Source organism: Desmodus rotundus, chromosome 2 (assembly GCF_022682495.2).
Source record: "Desmodus rotundus isolate HL8 chromosome 2, HLdesRot8A.1, whole genome shotgun sequence".
NCBI lineage: Eukaryota > Metazoa > Chordata > Mammalia > Chiroptera > Phyllostomidae > Desmodus > Desmodus rotundus.
Genome location: NC_071388.1, coordinates 206,169,722 through 206,186,695, shown reverse-complemented (window position 1 = coordinate 206,186,695; position 16,974 = coordinate 206,169,722). Strand labels below are relative to the sequence as shown.

Sequence of the window (16,974 nt, the reverse complement as noted above, 5' to 3'; positions counted from 1 at the left end):
TTAACCAGTGGATGTGGTTTTTACATACTGTGGAGTAGGGGCGGAGAACCATCTGTGAAGCAGCAGTCCCTGACCTTTTTGGCACCAGAGTCCAGTTTTGTGAAAGACTTTTTCACAGACTGGGGCTGGGGGGAGGGATAGCTTCACAACCTGCCACCAGATACAACTTAGCCGCCACCTGCCACTCCCTGAGAGGGTGTGATGTCAGTGTGCACCCTCCCTGCTAGTGAGGACCTGTGCTTGCAGCCACGCCCTAGCACCAGCGTCCCAGCCTCAGCTGCACCTCGGACCCTCAGGCCTCAAAGTCTCAGGAGCGCGCAGCCCGGGTCCCTCGCAGGGGCAGCTCACAGTCGGGTTCGGGCTCTTCACTGATCTGATGGGAGGCGGGGCTCAGGCGGTCACGTGAGCAACGGTGGAGGGGGGGTCGGCTGTAAACACAGATGCAACTTCACTGGCTGTTCCCCTCCTGCGGTGCGGCCGGGTTCCTAACAGGCCTCGGATGGTTACAGGGTTGGGGACCCCTGCTGTAAAGGGCCAGGTAATAAGCATTTCAGGCATTGCGTGCACATTCTTTGTTTCTGTTTGTGTGTTTATTTTTACCAACCTTCAACAATGCCATGACCCTCGTTAGCTCATGGGCAGCAGAGCACGGGCAGGGCGATAGCTGCGGGCCGGGAGGCTCACCGTGGATGCTGCATTTCTCCGGTGATGCAGGCACACTGTGGTTTGGGTGTCATCTTCCATTCTTTCCTGGGGGACTCTGTAACTGTTACACTCCCATGGAAACAGTGTAGCTACCTGAATAGAAGAAGTCCAGCAGGCTTGGTCTCCAGGCTTCTGCCCCCACCCTAGACAGGGCGTTGATCCAAAAATACCTCAGCAGATGGGCACCGCCTTGGATGCACATGCACTGGTCACTGCCTCTCGGCCAGAATCTGACACTTTGGCATCTGGAACGTCTGAGGATGCGCTTGGCCTGCATCTGCAACCGTGCACCGCCAGGCTCCTGCCCAAGTCCAAGTACGTGCCAGGGCGCCTGGCCCTGGACAGCCTGACCACACCCTGCAGCCAGTGTTTTGCAGCGCTAACGAGCAGCTGCCACTCCTGGCAGGGCGGCAGAGGGTCAGGCAGGGAGCCGGTTCCCACTCTCGTGAGACTGAGTTCCCAGGTCAGGGGGTGTCTGAGGACTCCCCCCACCTGTCCTGTCATGTCCCTCTGCAAAGCTGTTGACATGGTGATGGCCAGGAGCCCTGGGGCCTGGCCACCCTCATCCATCCCTTCAGGGCCGCCTGCCCAGCCACTCCCCAGAACAAGGGCATCTCTCTCCATTCCTGGCCTGCGACGGAAGACGTGTTCGCCAGCCAGTCTGATCCACTCTGAAGCGATGCATTTATACCCACCAGGGTGCCCCGTGCTTGACCAGGCTCCTCCCTCCCTTCTTCAGGCCCCCTGAATCTGGTCCCCTCCTCTCGGTGTGCAGGTGAGGACATGCCATGACTTGGTTTCTGTTACCAAGCCAACGCCCCCCTCCCCACAGCTTCACACACGCTCCCTCGGCCCTCTCAAGTGGCCCACTCAAGTGGCCTGCACAGAGCAAGGGCCGGCTTTTCTTTTATCTGTGGTAGTGCTATTTTTCAAAATACGCAACACAGCAAGAAATGGGATTCAGAAAAGGGTCACGGATGCCGGCCACAGGTTCAGGGACAGGACACTCACTGTGTCCAGATGCAGGGCGGGCACCCCCCAGCTGGCACACTCAGACAGCTGCCCCAGCCTAGATCCCGCCTCAGAGCCCTCCCCCTCCTGGGGCCTCAGGAAGCCGCCCGGGGGTGGACGGAAGGCTCCCCAGCGAGCTGAGCGGTTTCCGTGGCTGGCCTGGGTCACCCAAGACTTTACCAGGTCAAAGTGTCTGAACCCTGGGATGCTGCCATCTTTTGTAAATAATCAGCAGCTGCCTGGGGCCTGAGTGCACACACATGCACACCCATGCTCCTGCATGTGCACATGCATCCACACGGTTGGCCCCGATCCTGCCCGGACCTCGTGCCTGGTCCCAGGTGACACCTCAGCTCTCGGGCTGGTGGGACCCGGCCCGGCAGGGACACATGAGGTCGGGGGACTCGAGGGCGCCTTCGCTGTTCCATAGCTCCTCACACACACAGGCTGCTCTGCACAGCGAGCACGCCCAGGTGGGGCGGGACCCAGCCCTGGGCCTGCAAGGGGTGAGGCGTCTCAGGGAGGGTCCTTGCTTCAAACTCCCATGCAAACCAAACAGCCTGGTTTTCTTCCCTTTTTCTTTTTTGAAGGGAGAGTTAAAAACTGAGTGGCGGTCACAGGGGGTCTGTGACAGGGTGTACGGGGGACATGAAGGACATAAACACACGAGGGAGGGGGAAGCTCAAATTACACTCCCTGATGTCACTCCCCAGGCCCACTAGCAGCCACGAGTGGGGCCCTAATGTCCGGGAGTCATTTTCATCTGGTCCCGCCTTCCTGAAAGGACTGGCAGCTGTGTGTGCCCGTCAGGTGCGAAGGTCACACGTAAAGTGATGGGTCTTGGTGAAGTTCAGGAAGACCAGCAGTGAGCACTGCTGGAAAGTCTGGGGCAGAGACCCACTCTTCCTGTCACCAGGAGGTCACCAGGGCAATGTCCACAGCTGTAAGAGCAGCTTCCGTGTAAAAGCTGTATGTGTGCATGGCACACACTGTTGTGGGCTGAACTGGATCCCCCAAAAGTTCAAGTATGAACCCCCATTACCTGTCATGACCTTATTTGGAAATAGGGTCTTTGCAGATAAGGTCATATTGGAGGAGGGTGGGCCCTAAGTCCAAGGACTGGTGTCCTCCACGAGAAGAGGGGAACTTGGACACACAAAGAAGGCCATGGGATGACAGCGGCAGAGACTGGAATGACGCTCGCACAGGCCCAGGGACACCAGCCAGGGCCAGTGGCCCAAGCGGCAAAGACACAGGCACAGAGCTGGCGCGCCCTCAGAGCTCCGGGAGGAGCCAGCCCCGCTGACACCCGACCCGGGACTCCCGGCCTCCAGACAGAGAATCAACTTCTGTCGTCTTAAGCACCAAGTCTGTGGGGTGTGTCATGGCAGCCCTGGGACTCAGTAAGCGTATATGCATTGCACGCACACACACACGTGCGATTAAAAGCATTTTTGCCACAAAAATTTTCACAAGAATTTTACTCTTGGGATTACATTCATGGAGTCCCAACTCCCTCCTGAGTGACCTGCTTCGGCGTTAGTGATTCCCTAGCTAAAAAACACGTAATATTTAAATCTATTGCCATTTAAATTGTGTCTTTAAAATGCTCTACATTGTGTGAGCCAGCTCCCTTTGCTTCAGGAGTAAAATGTCAATCAAAATCGCACAATGGAAACACAACAAGTACTACCCCCTGAGCTCTGGCTGGAATCATGGACATGCCGCTCGGTGAGGGTTGGGAGGTCGCCCAACAGTTTCCCCAGAGACAGAACTCTTCTAAAAACAGGAAGGTGTCCCCGCCAGGGCAAGCCTCCGGGCAATCCACAGATGCCCGGCCCGGGTGTTTACACACTCATTAAATCCACAGAACCACCAGGGCAGGCAGGAGCCGGCAGGGAGCTCCCATGGGCCCTGTGGACGGGAGGTCCACCACCACCCACGGCAATGGGCCTGTCATTTAAAGCCCTTGCCCACGTGCGGCCTGAGGCAGGGGATCAACCCCGCAGTTATAAAAAGGAGGAGCATAAATTAAAAGGCAGTAATAAGACCAAGAAATGGAAAGGTCTCCCAGCTCACTCTAAGTCCAAGTGCCTTGGGCTGGTGCCTGCGACACCACCCTCTGTGGTGGGCTAACCTGAGCCTTTGTCTCCACAGAGAATCACAGCGGAGGCTCAGCTGTCCTCAGCTCGTCTACCTCCTGCACACCTGGGAGAGGGTCCCAGGGCTCCGATGGTCTGTGTACACCTGGGCAGAGATACAGGACATTCCCACCCCGCCGCCTGTACTGTAAAGACACTTCTCAGTAAAGCCCGCAGGGGTGTTGGCCGGTACCAACGCCTTCGACGAGAACAGAAATCACTGCACAGACAGGCTCCCTGACGGGAGAAAACACCTGAGTGTGTGGAGACAGCAAGAAAGCAAGGCTTCTCTCATCTGCTTTCAGAAACAACCGCTATGGTTCCTTCCTGCTGCCATTTGGAGACCCGCCCAGTGCCCCATGGACAGATGTGGGAGTCAGTTTCCTGCTCTGGTTCAGAGAGACAAAGGCATGGCCACCTGCCTGCTTCCAGACAGGCACAGGTGGCCAGCCCCTGGGGAACAGGGATTCGAGGGGGCAAAGGGACTTCCAGGCACAAGTCCCCACTGCAGGCCCTTGTGAACATCCGCTGGGGTGCCCAGCACTCCGAAACCCCTTGACCTGGAGGCAGTCAGTGAGCGGGCAGTGGCCAGGTGGCCGGGGACCATCTTCCTCCTGACCCAGGAGGCCCTGGGCACGGGGCCCACGGCGGGACGAGGTATTTCACTGTGCAGATGAAGAAGGAATGCCCTTTCACATACCAACGCACGCTTTCCTACCCTCTAAAATCACGCATTTGCAAAGTTGCGTGCGCTACCACGAAATTCAGTGGAGTCAAACGTGTTACTTGAAAAACCGATGGTGGGCTATTAAGAGATCGTAGTTGGGGGACAATTTAAATTTTTCAAATGAACATTCAGCAGAAATGCCTTTGTGCTCATCAAAACACAAGGCCAGTTGCAAAGACACCCCAGTCGGGCCCACATGCGAGTGACAAAGTGGGACCCGTGCAAAGGGGAGAGGCACAGCCACGGCGCAGGCAAAACGGGGCGGGAGAGGTGTCCCTGAGAGAGACCGCTGGAGACTCCCGCACCAACCACACCAGACGGGGGACCCGAATGCCAGAGGAGCAAGGGCACTGCAACAAAGTCAGAGAGGGACTGGCATCGGAGCACCTGGGGATGGGGTGGGTGGTGGTCTGTGAAGAGGTGATTGCTCCCCTTCAGGCAGGCTGCCCAGGCCCCCAGTTGCGGGCGCCACCAAACTACACAGCAGCCACACCCACGGGACACACAGAAAACCTGACTCTGGGAAAGGCGAAGCCGTGCTCAGACCCACGCAGGGACAGACCCAGCAGGAGGGCAGGAGGAGGCAGAAAGTCTGCCTGCGCTCCACCCGCCCCTGACCTTTCTCTAGACCATGCGGCCTTCTAGCACCTGCGCACACCTCTCCCCGGATGGCATGTGTTTTCTCATCGATCCCCAGCTTTAGCCCTCATGTTCACCTTCGACCTTCCTAAACCGTCGGCTCAGCCTCTGATGTGACCGCCACAAGGCTTCTTTTATTTATACGTTGGCAAAATTCCACAAGCCAATGGCAGAGCCCCAAGCGAAGACCAGAGCACCCGCCCCTTCTGCTCGGTCCCAGTCCCCAGGGCAGGAGTTAAACGCTGGAACAGGTGTTACAGGAAACACGGGAAGCTACTCAGACTACGGCTAAAAACACATCTAGGGACAAAACAGGGTGGGATGCTGAACTTAACAAAAGGCAGAACAAAACACGACAGGATGGCGCACAGGACGCGGAGGGCAGGGGCACCACGGTGCACAGCTGCGCCTCTCCTCTCTCTCCGCACAAGACAAGCGCTACCACGAGGAAAGTGCATAGTTACCTGCGTCCATATCTGCAAAGAATGGAACAGCCAGTGAGAAAAAGAAGGAACCAGAAATTCAGTGTCTCAGAGTTGGATTTGAAAAGGTTACACGGAGAGAAAATATAATTTAGAAAAACGACCTGTGAGCTATATACAGGGGCTGCATGGGCTCCTATCGTTACTATATTGCAGTTACAGCAAAAATAAGAGTGTTATCTGAAGAAGGAAAAGCCTAGTGGCAAATGAAGTATCTTATTTTCGTGCAAAATGATCATTACCTGCTTATAACACAATGCAAAGGGGAAACACACTCCAACACATGGTCTCCTGAATGGCTCGTATCCATGACTGAGCCACAGGACTGCTAATTATGTATAAGCTCAATGTCCAAAGCAGAGCAATGGCCCAGCAATATTTAAGGGAGTAAGGCTGGATTAACATTTACAAGGACAGAGCTATTAGGAAAGAAATAAGTTCAAGAGCATTTCATGGTCTATTCTTGCTCCAAATGCCACAGTGACTCTAACTGGTTGGCTACAAATACTACAGGGAAAAACAATGTACCTAAGGATTTCTACTGCCTGGTGTTTGATTACTTTCTCAAGAGCTGATACGTCAAAGTAACGATTTAGGATACAGAGAAATTTACAAAGCTAAGCTCTGCTAAGCTCGAGCCTGCCTGCCAGACAGCATACCTTCGGGAGACTCCTCCTGGACGTACGTGCCGGTCAGGTAGCGGTGCACCAGCGCCGACTTGCCACTGGCCAAATTGCCCACGATCCCCTGAAACAGAGCAAGGGACGATCGTTAAGGACCAGGACATCAGTCTACTCGGCCAACTGCAAACAGAGAGTTAAAACGGGCGGAGCGTGAGCCAGCGCACTCTGTATTGTGAACCCTCTGCACTCTGAGCGCGGTGCCACGTGGGCCGTGCAGGCCGAACAAAGTGGGTGGGGATGAGGAGGGCACCCTGGGGCGCTGCGATCCAGACTCCGCAGCGGGAGTCTGCAGCCAGGTCAGACGAGATGGAAAGAGCCACACAGGTGAATGGCGGCATGGGGAGGGCCAGAGGGGGCGCGGCTTGCACAGGGGACTGTGGTCCTCCCAGATTCAGAGCACCCACTGAGAGTCAGGGTGACGTGAGAGCAGGCTGAAGTGACCTGGAGGGCACGAACGATGTTGGCTTTACTTAGGCCCTCCATCTTCGGGAAAAGCTCCCGTGACCACAACTGAGACACCAGGCGGGAAGTGGGTGCCCACCACTCTGACGTTCTCGTAAACCTGGGCCTTCCTTCCCCTTGGCTCAGGGTCTCCTTCCTCCTCCACCTTCTCTGGGAAGCTGCTTCTGAAGAACATCTTCCCATCTTTTAATCTTTTCCTCTCCCACAAAACTCTCCCATCTGTGTTTCAACACGATGAGATCAATTCTTTAAGAGAAACAAAACAAGAGACCCGCCCCTGTATTCCAGCACTGAGGCCAGCTGGCAGACTCTCAGCAGCACTGGCTGAATGAGTGAATGAATGAGTGCCTGAATGAATGACTGAGCGCATGAAAGAGTACATGAATGACTGAGTGGATGAGCAAATGAGTGAGCAAGCAAATGAGAATGAGTGAATGAGTAAGTGAATGAACGAACGAGTGAAGGAACGAGTCAGTGAATGAACGAACGAGTGAATGAATGAGTGAATGAATGAGTGAGTGAATGAATGACCCTGACACTAGGAAGCATGAAGGAGCGGCTGTACTCCCACAGCCGAGAGCCAGACTTTGTGGACAGATCCTAAATGAAGTTGTTTCCCTTCCTGCTTTGACTCACACTGTCTTCTTACCTTAGGCCTCTGTAATCCGAGAATTTCTCCCTATCAATTATATTCTTTTGCTCAAGGGCACCGTTGTTTGTCAGCTCCATGCTGAGGAAATCCAGAACAGTATGCCACAGAATTAAATTTTTAATTAAGATCCGAGTTCCTCCTTCCTGAGGAGGCAAATGCTCAACGGCGCATGCTGAGCAGCCCGTGCTTTCTGAGTGTGCCAACGTGCCCCTTCATGTGTGCCCAGGGCTTGCGAGCACAGGCCGGCCCCTCAGGAGGCACAAGTCCGTTGGTCTGGGGGTCAGGGAGATGGGTGTGCTGCGGTTTGAACGGCCACCCCTCAGACCTTCCCACACATGCACGCCACGGGCACAGACCAACAGCCAACCACTCGGGTGAACGCAAATGCTCCGCCAGCGGCACAGCTGCCTGGGGGCCAGAACTGCCCCGGGTGCACCCAGGAGGGAGTGTGCGCTGCTCGGCCGGGGCGTCCGGGCTCCGTGGGGAGCGCCGAGGCAGCACGGTGAGGGTGCCCTGCAATTCCGGGGAAGAACTACGCATTCCAGGTGGCCAGGGCTGTGACCGCCAGCTATCACCCTCCAGGCAGGGCCACGAGCCAGCGGGATGTGAGCTCGCTGTCGCCACCTCCCAGGAAGAAAGGGAGCGTGGCCTCTCCCCAAAGAGCCTTCGCTGCTGTCCCAAACATCACCACTTACCCGCTGCACCTGCCTCTTGATGGGAAGGAAATCCAGGCTTTCAGTAAAAATTCCAGGTGGGAATTCATCAAAGACACACAAGCAGGACGTGACAAGCAGCTAACACACCCCTGTACGGGCTAGGTGTCCGGCTGTCTCCACCCTTCTGCTCAGACAGCAGCGTCAACTGTGCGCCTGGCACCCAGGGACCAGTGTTTGGCTCCACGGTGGCACCAAAAGCAGCTGTCACTGATGACCTAACCCTAACACGACTTCAGGACTCACGAGGCATGGTGCCAGCACTCTTGAGAAGAAAGCAAACAGTAGGACTTCTTTCTCTGACAGATCCCAGAGGATGGGTTGCGATACATGACAGAAAGAGCCCATTTGAGGCGCACTATTATGTCACTCAGCTGCTGCGTTTGTGCAACGGAGTCAGGGGTTCCGGAGGCACTGACCTAAGGGGCCACCTGTCTCGGGCGGCGAGGGGGGAGCCTAGGGCAGGAGACAACTGCAGCCCTGTGGACACACAGGGGCTGTCTCTGAACAAAGGGGCATCTTCTGCCGGCTCAGGCAGCTCCACAACACAGAAGGACTCTGCCCCACGAGGCCGAGCTGCCTGCCACCGCGACCGGGCTGGTGCCTGCCGGGAGCAGAGCCAGCCGCCCACCCACAGATTGGGGCAGGATGCAAAGAACGTCCCCCCCCTTAAGACCTGCCGAGTCACTCACATTTCCTCGTCCACGGGTGGGGTCAACCCCGGCAGCGAACCCCAGGAAACCTTCAGGTGATCACTCTGGGGGAACAGAGTCCATGCCTCCCCTTGATGTAACCATCTCCGTTTATCCCAGCCATTTCCCTCAGACAATGGCACGCTGTTCTGATGCCAGCAGAGAAGGTCTCAGGTGGTGAGCAGCCTCGATTACGGGCCAGCCTGGCGCTGCAGGCTTTGGCGGCACCCTCGACACTGCTGACTCTCAAAACCAGGCCTGCGTCTGAGGGTTCCATACTCAGCGGGCCATCAATCATGTGGCCACTGGCCGCAGGTGGCCATGCCAATTTAAACAAAAATTTAAAGTTCAGCCCCTCCGTCACACAAGCCACACTTCAGTACTCCGTAGTCACGTGGGCCAGGGGCCACCACGTGGGACGGCAAAGACGGGGAACGTGTCCTCGGTGCAGGAAGTACTTCTGGCAGGGCTGGTATGAGCTCACGCTCCCAGCTCACAGCCTGGCTCCGCCCTTGCGTGTGACGGCTCCTTGGGCCAGTTCTCATGGCCCTCAAGCCTCAGTTTCCCCGTCTGTGGAGTGGTCAGGATGAAATGAGGTGGCAGGTGAAGCACCCACCACATGCCCGAATGGAGAAAAAGCCTCATAGGGACAGTCCTCACTGTCGTCGCCGAGATGTCATTCCCACATTCCCTCCCACGGCAGGACTCAGACGGCACTGTGGTCTCACTAGTGTGTGTGCGCAAAACTGGCCAGTCTTCCTGATAAACTCCCGGCAACCACGGCGCCACTGTGCGGCATCCACCCGACAGGTGCCTCCGGACCACGCTGGGCGCAGGGTTCCAGAACACAGGCAGCAGAAGGTGGCCGTGTCCGGGTGAGGCCTGCAGCCCCGGCTCCTGAGACGGGCGCGGGACTGCCGGGCCCTTTGTCTCCCATGAGGAAGGAAACGCACTGGCAGGTGCCCCAGAGGAGGTTGGCGCTCGGGGGTGGGGGGCCGGCTGACCACGCAAGTGATGGCAGTGGGGACAGGAGGGCATGGTGCCGTGGACCCCCATTTCAGGGTGCCGCCCCACATGTCCTCCTCCTTTAAGAAAACAACGTGCTTCCTAGTGACCAAAGTCACACCCAAAAGTAATACACACTCTCTTAAAAATCTGGACATTCCTATTGCCTGATCTCCTCATCTCAGAAGTGAGCGATCCCAGGGTCCTGTCTCCCACCCCGTGTCCAACTGGGGGACAGTGTCCAAGGGCCTCTGGAGGTCCCTGGGGGTCCCTGGGCAGGCAGGCTGGAGCTGCTAACAAACATGGACTCAAAAGAACGGGGCAGGTCCGTGCCGGAGCCAAGCTCCATCTGAGTGCACGGGACCGGGGGCACCAGAGCCCCGCTGTGGAAAATTGCACACACAGGTGTACACAGGTGGACAGGTACGCACACATGTGCACAGATATACATTGTCTATAAACATATGCAGACACACGTGCACACATCACACACATCCACACACATACATATATACCCACGGAGACACATGTATGCACGTGAGTGCACACATGCATTGCACACATGCACACACACATACAAACACACACAGACATGTCCCCTGAATGCCACCGTTTCACAACAAAGAGCACAGTCCCTTCAGGGGGCATGTGTCCCTTCCTTCCTCCTAAGTGGAGGCACCAGGGGCGGGTGCCCACAGGTGTGGCTGCAAGCGACCCAGGCCACTTTCCATACGCTGATTTTAAGTGTTAAATAATGTCACTGAAAGAACACTCAAAGTTTGCAACACAAACAAAATCCTCCTTCTAATGCTATACCACTCAATACTTTGTAATGCAGTAAAAACAGTCCCATTTTTTAAGGACGAGTTCCAGAGCATGGTGACTCGTCAGAGAAACTTCCCATGGCATCTGGCAAAGGGTGAATGAAGTCGTGTGCGTGTGCGTGTGGGAGAGAGAGAGAGACACACACACACACACACACACACAGACGGGGAGGGATCAGACAGATACCCCCCCACCCCCGCCCATCATGGATGCACAGGCACACTCGGGTTCCAGCCCCAAACTGCCAAGACACCCGGCCCTTCCAGGGACACCCCCAGAGGCAAGCTCCACCTCGGGGCCCTGGGGTACAGGCCTGGGTGTACTCACAGGTCACCCTGCCTGTGACGAAGCCCCCTCCCCACAGGTGGGGACAGACCACTGCCAAGGCTGGAGGGAGCACTCACCACTTTGAGCTCTGGGACAGAGCGGCTGAGCGTCCATTCCTGGCTGTTCACAAAGGCATCTGTAAAACAGGAGGGGACACCAAGTGAGACACACGGCCGATTGGAGTGCAAGGTCGAAATGCCCCTGGGGGCTGGTTTCTACACCAGAGGACACACCACTGGTGTGCACCACTCTTGGTGGGAGGGCGTCACGGCCACCCCAGAGAAACTGGCTTTCTTGGGCCCACACGGCAGTCCCGGTGCCACGTCTGCATTCTGCCCCCTAGACCGTAAGGCCCATGCTGCCCAGGACCCCAAGGGGCCCCCAACAGTAACTTTCCTCATCTCCAGGCCCCTGCTGGCCGGACAGGCCCACCCTGGCCAGGGCATCCTGGCGGCACACCCTCCTGAGTGGGGAGAGTCAAGAGGCTCCCGGCTCCTCGAATAGGAACTGACCCTGTCAGAGTCGACTGTGGGGTTTTTTGCCACAAGCCACTTGACTGAACCCCACCAGCCAAGAGGTGGCAGAGGAGCAGGAGGAGGAGGAGGAAGAGGAGGAGGACTTGGTTCTGAAACCTCACGTCCACAGTGGGATGCTCGGCGCTGTGGCGGTGAAAGCTCTGACTCTGTTTCTCTCAAACACACAGGGCGCTGAGGACGCCAGAAAGACAAGGGGGCCCCGCCCCGCTGCAGCCTTAGTGCACACGGGGTGGCCTCCCCTGGCCGGCCGTCTCTGGCCCTCAGCCCCACATGCAGGTCTGGGGACACGAGCTCAACACAGCTGACCCAAGCGCCCAGCCCAGTCGCCTGCACCCAGCCAGCCTCCGGACAATGTGCAGGCTGAAGCCCTTGATGAGTCTCAGGAGAGTCGCTCTGCACTGGTCCCCAGAAGTCCCCAGGTCCCTCCCCTGTTCTTTCAAAAGCCACAGCCACAAAGGATTCAAGGCTGATTTCAAAGCAAAGCTCCTCCCTCAACACACAAGCTTCTTTTTCTGAGCCTCTCCTTCCAGGACCACCTCTAGCGCACGCCGGTCACCTCTCGACAGTGGTCCCCACTGACCCTGGCAGTCGAACAGAGGACAGACCTGAGGCCATCAGGGCAGTGAGCCGCAGAACAAAACAAGGAAGAGAAAACCGGAAAAAAGGCATCGGCTATTTCTCTTTATGCTCACTCCCGGGACAAATTTTATTTGCCACCCCCGAACTTCCTTAGAATCCATCCTGACCACAAACGCCCTCACTCTCTGCTCGCCAGTAACACAAACTGAGGGACTCGGCTCTAGGCCTGCTTTTCCAGGAGACCCTTGTGCGGAGCCGCAACGTTAACCAGGAACCATCGGGCCCTCGGTAGACTGCACACGGCACACGCGCCCCCATCTGAAAGCCAGAAATGTTCCTGTTGGAAAAACCTCCTTGGACCAAACAGCAGGAGCACAGTGAGGCCTGGGGTGGGCGGGGCACCTGCGGAGACCCCGACTGCGTCATCAGCTCCTTGCCGCCATCCGGGGGTGCCAATCAGCCACCTCCTTTGTGCGTTCGGGGAGCACTGGAGAGGGGTGGCCGGCTCCCCAGCAGAGCCACAGACTCTCCTGTCTCCTCCCTCAGGACCCCCTGGAAGCACAGCACGTGGCCACGGCCGGACCGACCACCCGGCCCCTCCGTCCACTGCCTCCCTTCTGCTCCAGTGACCACAAACACCAGCTCCAGACAAACCTCGGGGAACTGCACACGAGGGTGAAAAAGGGAACCTGAAGTTGCAGGTGAAATTTAAAAACCACGTATTATCTCGGAGACTGAGATGTTTATTCAAGACCTTGAATCTCACAAGGTGGTGGTTTTTTGTTTTTTAATTCTTTTTAGCAGCAGACACGCGAAGGAGCATTTGGTTTTGGTTTAAAGCATTTGTAATCTAGAAAGCCAAAATGCAGATGAGGGCCCCGACAGGAAAGATAAAGCTCATCACAGGGAACAGGGGTGCTGGCCGGGTGGGGGGGCTCCCGCTGCAGCCCGTTCGCGCTGGGGGCAGAAGTGCGCGCGTCCCTAAGGAAATAAACCCATTCCGAGGCAGCAGGAAAGAGGCAGGGCTGGTGGACACAGACCCGAGAGGGCTGCCAGGCAGAGGGCTCCACAGATGCTCGCAGGCCCTATTCTCCACAGTGTGATATAATTTCTGACTTGAAAATCCTTGAATCTCTAGAATAACTGGAATAAAATGCGCATCTTTCCCGAGGCCCGATGCGGCTCTGAGTCCTTCCTGACATGGCCAGCGTCCCCCCGGGTCCTTTCTCGTCCCCCCCCACCCCCACCCCCCACCCCCGGAGGAAGCCCAAGGCAAAACGTGGCCAGCCCCGGAGCTCTGAGGATCCACAGGTTTGTAACTTCCCAGAGGACGGCTGGTCCTTTCCCCTACACGCTCCTCAGCAGCGTCCCAAATGCTGCACTGCCTGCCGGTGCCAGTCCCAGAACTCTGAGCATAGGGCCGTAGGGCGGGTCAGGAAGGGCTGACAAGACCCCTGCCTGCGGGTGAGGCAAGCAGAGGGGACGGATGTGCGGATGAGGATGCAGAGGAAGAGGACATTCCCTTCCTCCTTCGAGCAGGAGGGGGGAGGCCTGCTTACAGCTCCTGGGTGCGGGAGACGCACCTGTGCAGAGCCTCTCCGTGCAAGCGCAGAGTATCACGCTGCTCCCCTCAGGGGGCAGGCACTTCACGAGCCGGCGCTGCTTCAGAATAAGTGTTCACAAATAACTCAGCACTGCTAAAACCTGTGACTGGGCTCCACCTGATTTCTGCTTCACCGTTACAAAGCCAGGGGCATCCACGGGGCTTGTTGCAGATGTCTTTTTGGGGAGGCTGTGGTGGGGTAACCCAACGTCCCACTCTTGTTAACCTGAGACAGGAGGGAAAGCAGTCTGAGGTGGGGTCTGCCTCCCAGCTCCGACCTGGGTGGGGCCTCCTCTCCACACTGAAGTCCTGCTCCGGGCGGGTGGGGGGGCCTCACAAATGCTTTCCCCAGCTCCCTGGGCCACTCAGGCAAAGCATCGCATCTCTGCTCCCCTACTCCACGGGCTCCCGCTTCCACTGTTCCCTACGCGGGAAACAGACACCACCGCTGCGAGATGGTGGGGGGCAGCGGGGCACGCAGTCCTCCCAGGCTTACCTTCCCGGGGATGCAAGCACCACCTTTAAAACAGACTGCGAACTTGGGTTTCAAATTGTTAACCCTTACGGGGCGTAACGCAACCTGGTTGTGGCTGTTCACGTTCCGAAGGGTATTTCATGCCTCTGAAGATAAAATTTTGGCCAGGATGCTCCAGGGGTTTTAGAAAAGAGGAAATACAATCAAGTATTTGGAGATCCCTTTAACGAGTGGGAGCTCAAAGGGGTCACAAGACTTTTGGAATGAGGTACATGTGACCTTACATGTACAGTAGAGTTGCGAGCTACGGTGTTATGAAAAGTCCGCCCGAGGTACCCAGCCCCAAAGCCTTGTTTTCCACTTTAGCTTTCCACATTCACCAGGACAGCCCCAAAGCAAGGCTCTGCTGGAGTCTGCAGGAGGCCTCCCTGGGCCCTGGCCCCGCACCGGCCGGACTCACCTGGGCCTTGTGCCCCGCTCTGGGGGTGACACGGACGCCCCTCCCCGAGTGCGGAAAGACCTGGGACCAGGAGGGCACAGGTCTGTGTGTGGAGTCTCGACAAGCCTCGCCCTCCTAGGAGCCCACAGAAGCCGGGATGCAGGGTGGGCTGGCTGGGCGCCCAGCGGCCCCGACCACCCCCATCGCCAGGTCCCCTCCTGTGCCTCTATTTCCCAGTGCACTGCCAGTGGGTGTTTTTGAAAGACTCCACCCCCCAGCCCAGGGACCTCAGAGAGTGGCCTTCAACCCACACTTGGTAGGTGGGCCCTCACGGCTGAGCCCTGGGTAAGGCAGCTTCTGTAAGGAGGATGATGGAGCAGAACTTTCAAATTATGGCCGATGTGTGATGAGTAACTATGGAACAATAATGCCACCGGCCATGCAGGGCTGCTATGATGAAGTGTGCCCGAGACAGGGACCCCAGGAACACCTCCTGGCGTGTCTTAAGAGGCAGAAGGATGTTGTTATCTCGGGCGGAAGTCAGAGTCCTACCGGGTATACGATGTAACACTTTACGGAGCCTTGAAAGCATTTTAACACTTAAAACGAAATTGGAAAGTTTTAGAAAATAAAAAGGTTGAAGTGAGGGCATTTCATGAGAATGCCCGAATCAGATATTGCCAGAGGGAACAAATCGACAGGTTCCGTTCACCGCCACCATTCCGAGGAAGAACAGCGGACCGCTACCGTCCTTTCTGCACACGTCACTTAAATAAAAGGTGACTTCTGCAGTGCCGCTTAGACGCTGGCGGGAGGCAACCGCCGCCTGAGGTGTGAGGTTAAGGCAAAGCCGAGATGAGCGAGAAAACTCCTGGTCGGAGTGAACACTGAGGGAAGAAGGCTGAGACGTCTGGCCGTCCATTCCTGTGCTGGATCCGTCAGGCCTGTGACGGACGTAACTGGCCCTGAAGGTAATATTTTCAAGTTCAGGTGCAGTTACTGTTTATGCTAAGAGACGGCCTGATGAGAAGGAAGGTGGACCCGGAAGATGACGGCAGAACAAGCACCGAGAGCAAACCCTTTCCCACAACGCCCTGAGCGCAGGCCAAAATGAGGTCTCAGACGCCCTGCCTCCCCCGCCCTTGCTGCACGGGGCCCGCGGCAAAGAGCCCTGACCGAATGCAGATCCAAAGGGAAGAAGTGGGGCTCTTTCTCTCCATAGGGTGGGCACAGGGCTTGTCCTGAGTGATCTCTTTCCCACGGGTGAGGCTGCAGGGACGCACAGGTAACAGGCGGCAGTTTCATGGGGCCGCCGCCCGCTCTGTGGCTGCGCCCCACGTTAGCGAAAATGCTGCCCATCAGCTTGCAATGCCGGCCAATCGAATCCCGGCAGCGGGTCTGCTGACCTGGTGGACAGACCCGGACCCACCCCTCCTCTCCGTGGGCTCGGTCCCCACTTCAAGTCCCAGGGACGGCGACAGGGGCCACACGGTGAAGAGGCCGAAGGGCCTGCCTCGCAGTCCTACTTAAATGTCCCCCCTGATCTCCATAACCTCTCGTAACTGGTGGGTCCCCTTCTGTCACTAACGCCCAGGTCAGCACGGGTCATAGCAACGGACTAAAAGTTGGAAAACAAAACAAGCATGCAAACTCCGCCTCACTGGGGATGGCAGCACCCACCCCCTCACTTCCAGTCCCGGCACCCCGTCCCCCCTTGCGCCCACCCGCCCACCTCTCGACCCCCCTCTGCTCTCAGCACAGAAAGGGAGTAAACCCTGCCACACCCAAAACAGAGGGGCCGCGGCGGCCACTAACATCAATGGTACCTCGGCCTCACCAGGCTGAGGGGCATCTGGGGGAACCCTGGGGCCGCTCCTCCCGCAGCTCCTCGGCAGGGCAGTGGCCTCTGTGCCCCTGGTGCCATGCTCCCATGTCCTGGGCACACACGAGCTCTGGGTGCCGCCTGCCTCGCCTCCCACCCGCCTGCACCTCTTGCCCCCTCCCCCGTGAGCTGCACCACGCACCTGCCACTACACCCGAGCAGCTCCCGCCCACACGGAGCAGACACCACCGTGGGAGGGCACGCCGCACACACCCTGAACCACACATACCGGCTGCACGAGGACACGTCCTGCCCGAGACTCGCACGGCATGCTGAGCGCACGCACCGGCTCCAGCACGCGGCCGGAACCCACAGCTGGTCTCCGGGCAGTCGATTAATTAGCAGACACCCAGCTCACCTGTGCCCGTGGCCATCCCGGGTTGGGGGGGGGCCTTG

At 57.4% G+C, this 16,974-nt stretch overlaps 1 protein-coding gene across 9 annotated transcripts in view; it reads right to left on the bottom strand.

The window, feature by feature from the left end:
• Window positions 1-16,974, bottom strand: part of AGAP1 (ArfGAP with GTPase domain, ankyrin repeat and PH domain 1) — a 409,905-nt gene that overhangs the window by 261,610 nt on the left and 131,321 nt on the right. For 5 of the 9 annotated variants that reach the window (XM_045197999.2, XM_024564316.3, XM_053919243.2 and 2 more), the window contains exons 2-3: window positions 11,142-11,200; window positions 6,365-6,452 (exon numbers count right to left, since the gene is read on the bottom strand). In XM_045197999.2, the coding sequence (XP_045053934.2) occupies window positions 6,365-6,452; window positions 11,142-11,200 (147 nt within the window). Of the gene's footprint in view, window positions 1-5,687; window positions 5,700-6,364; window positions 6,453-11,141; window positions 11,201-16,974 lie in introns of all 9 variants that reach the window. The other 4 variants (XM_045197998.2, XM_053919239.2, XM_053919242.2 and 1 more) reach the window with 1 other exon arrangement.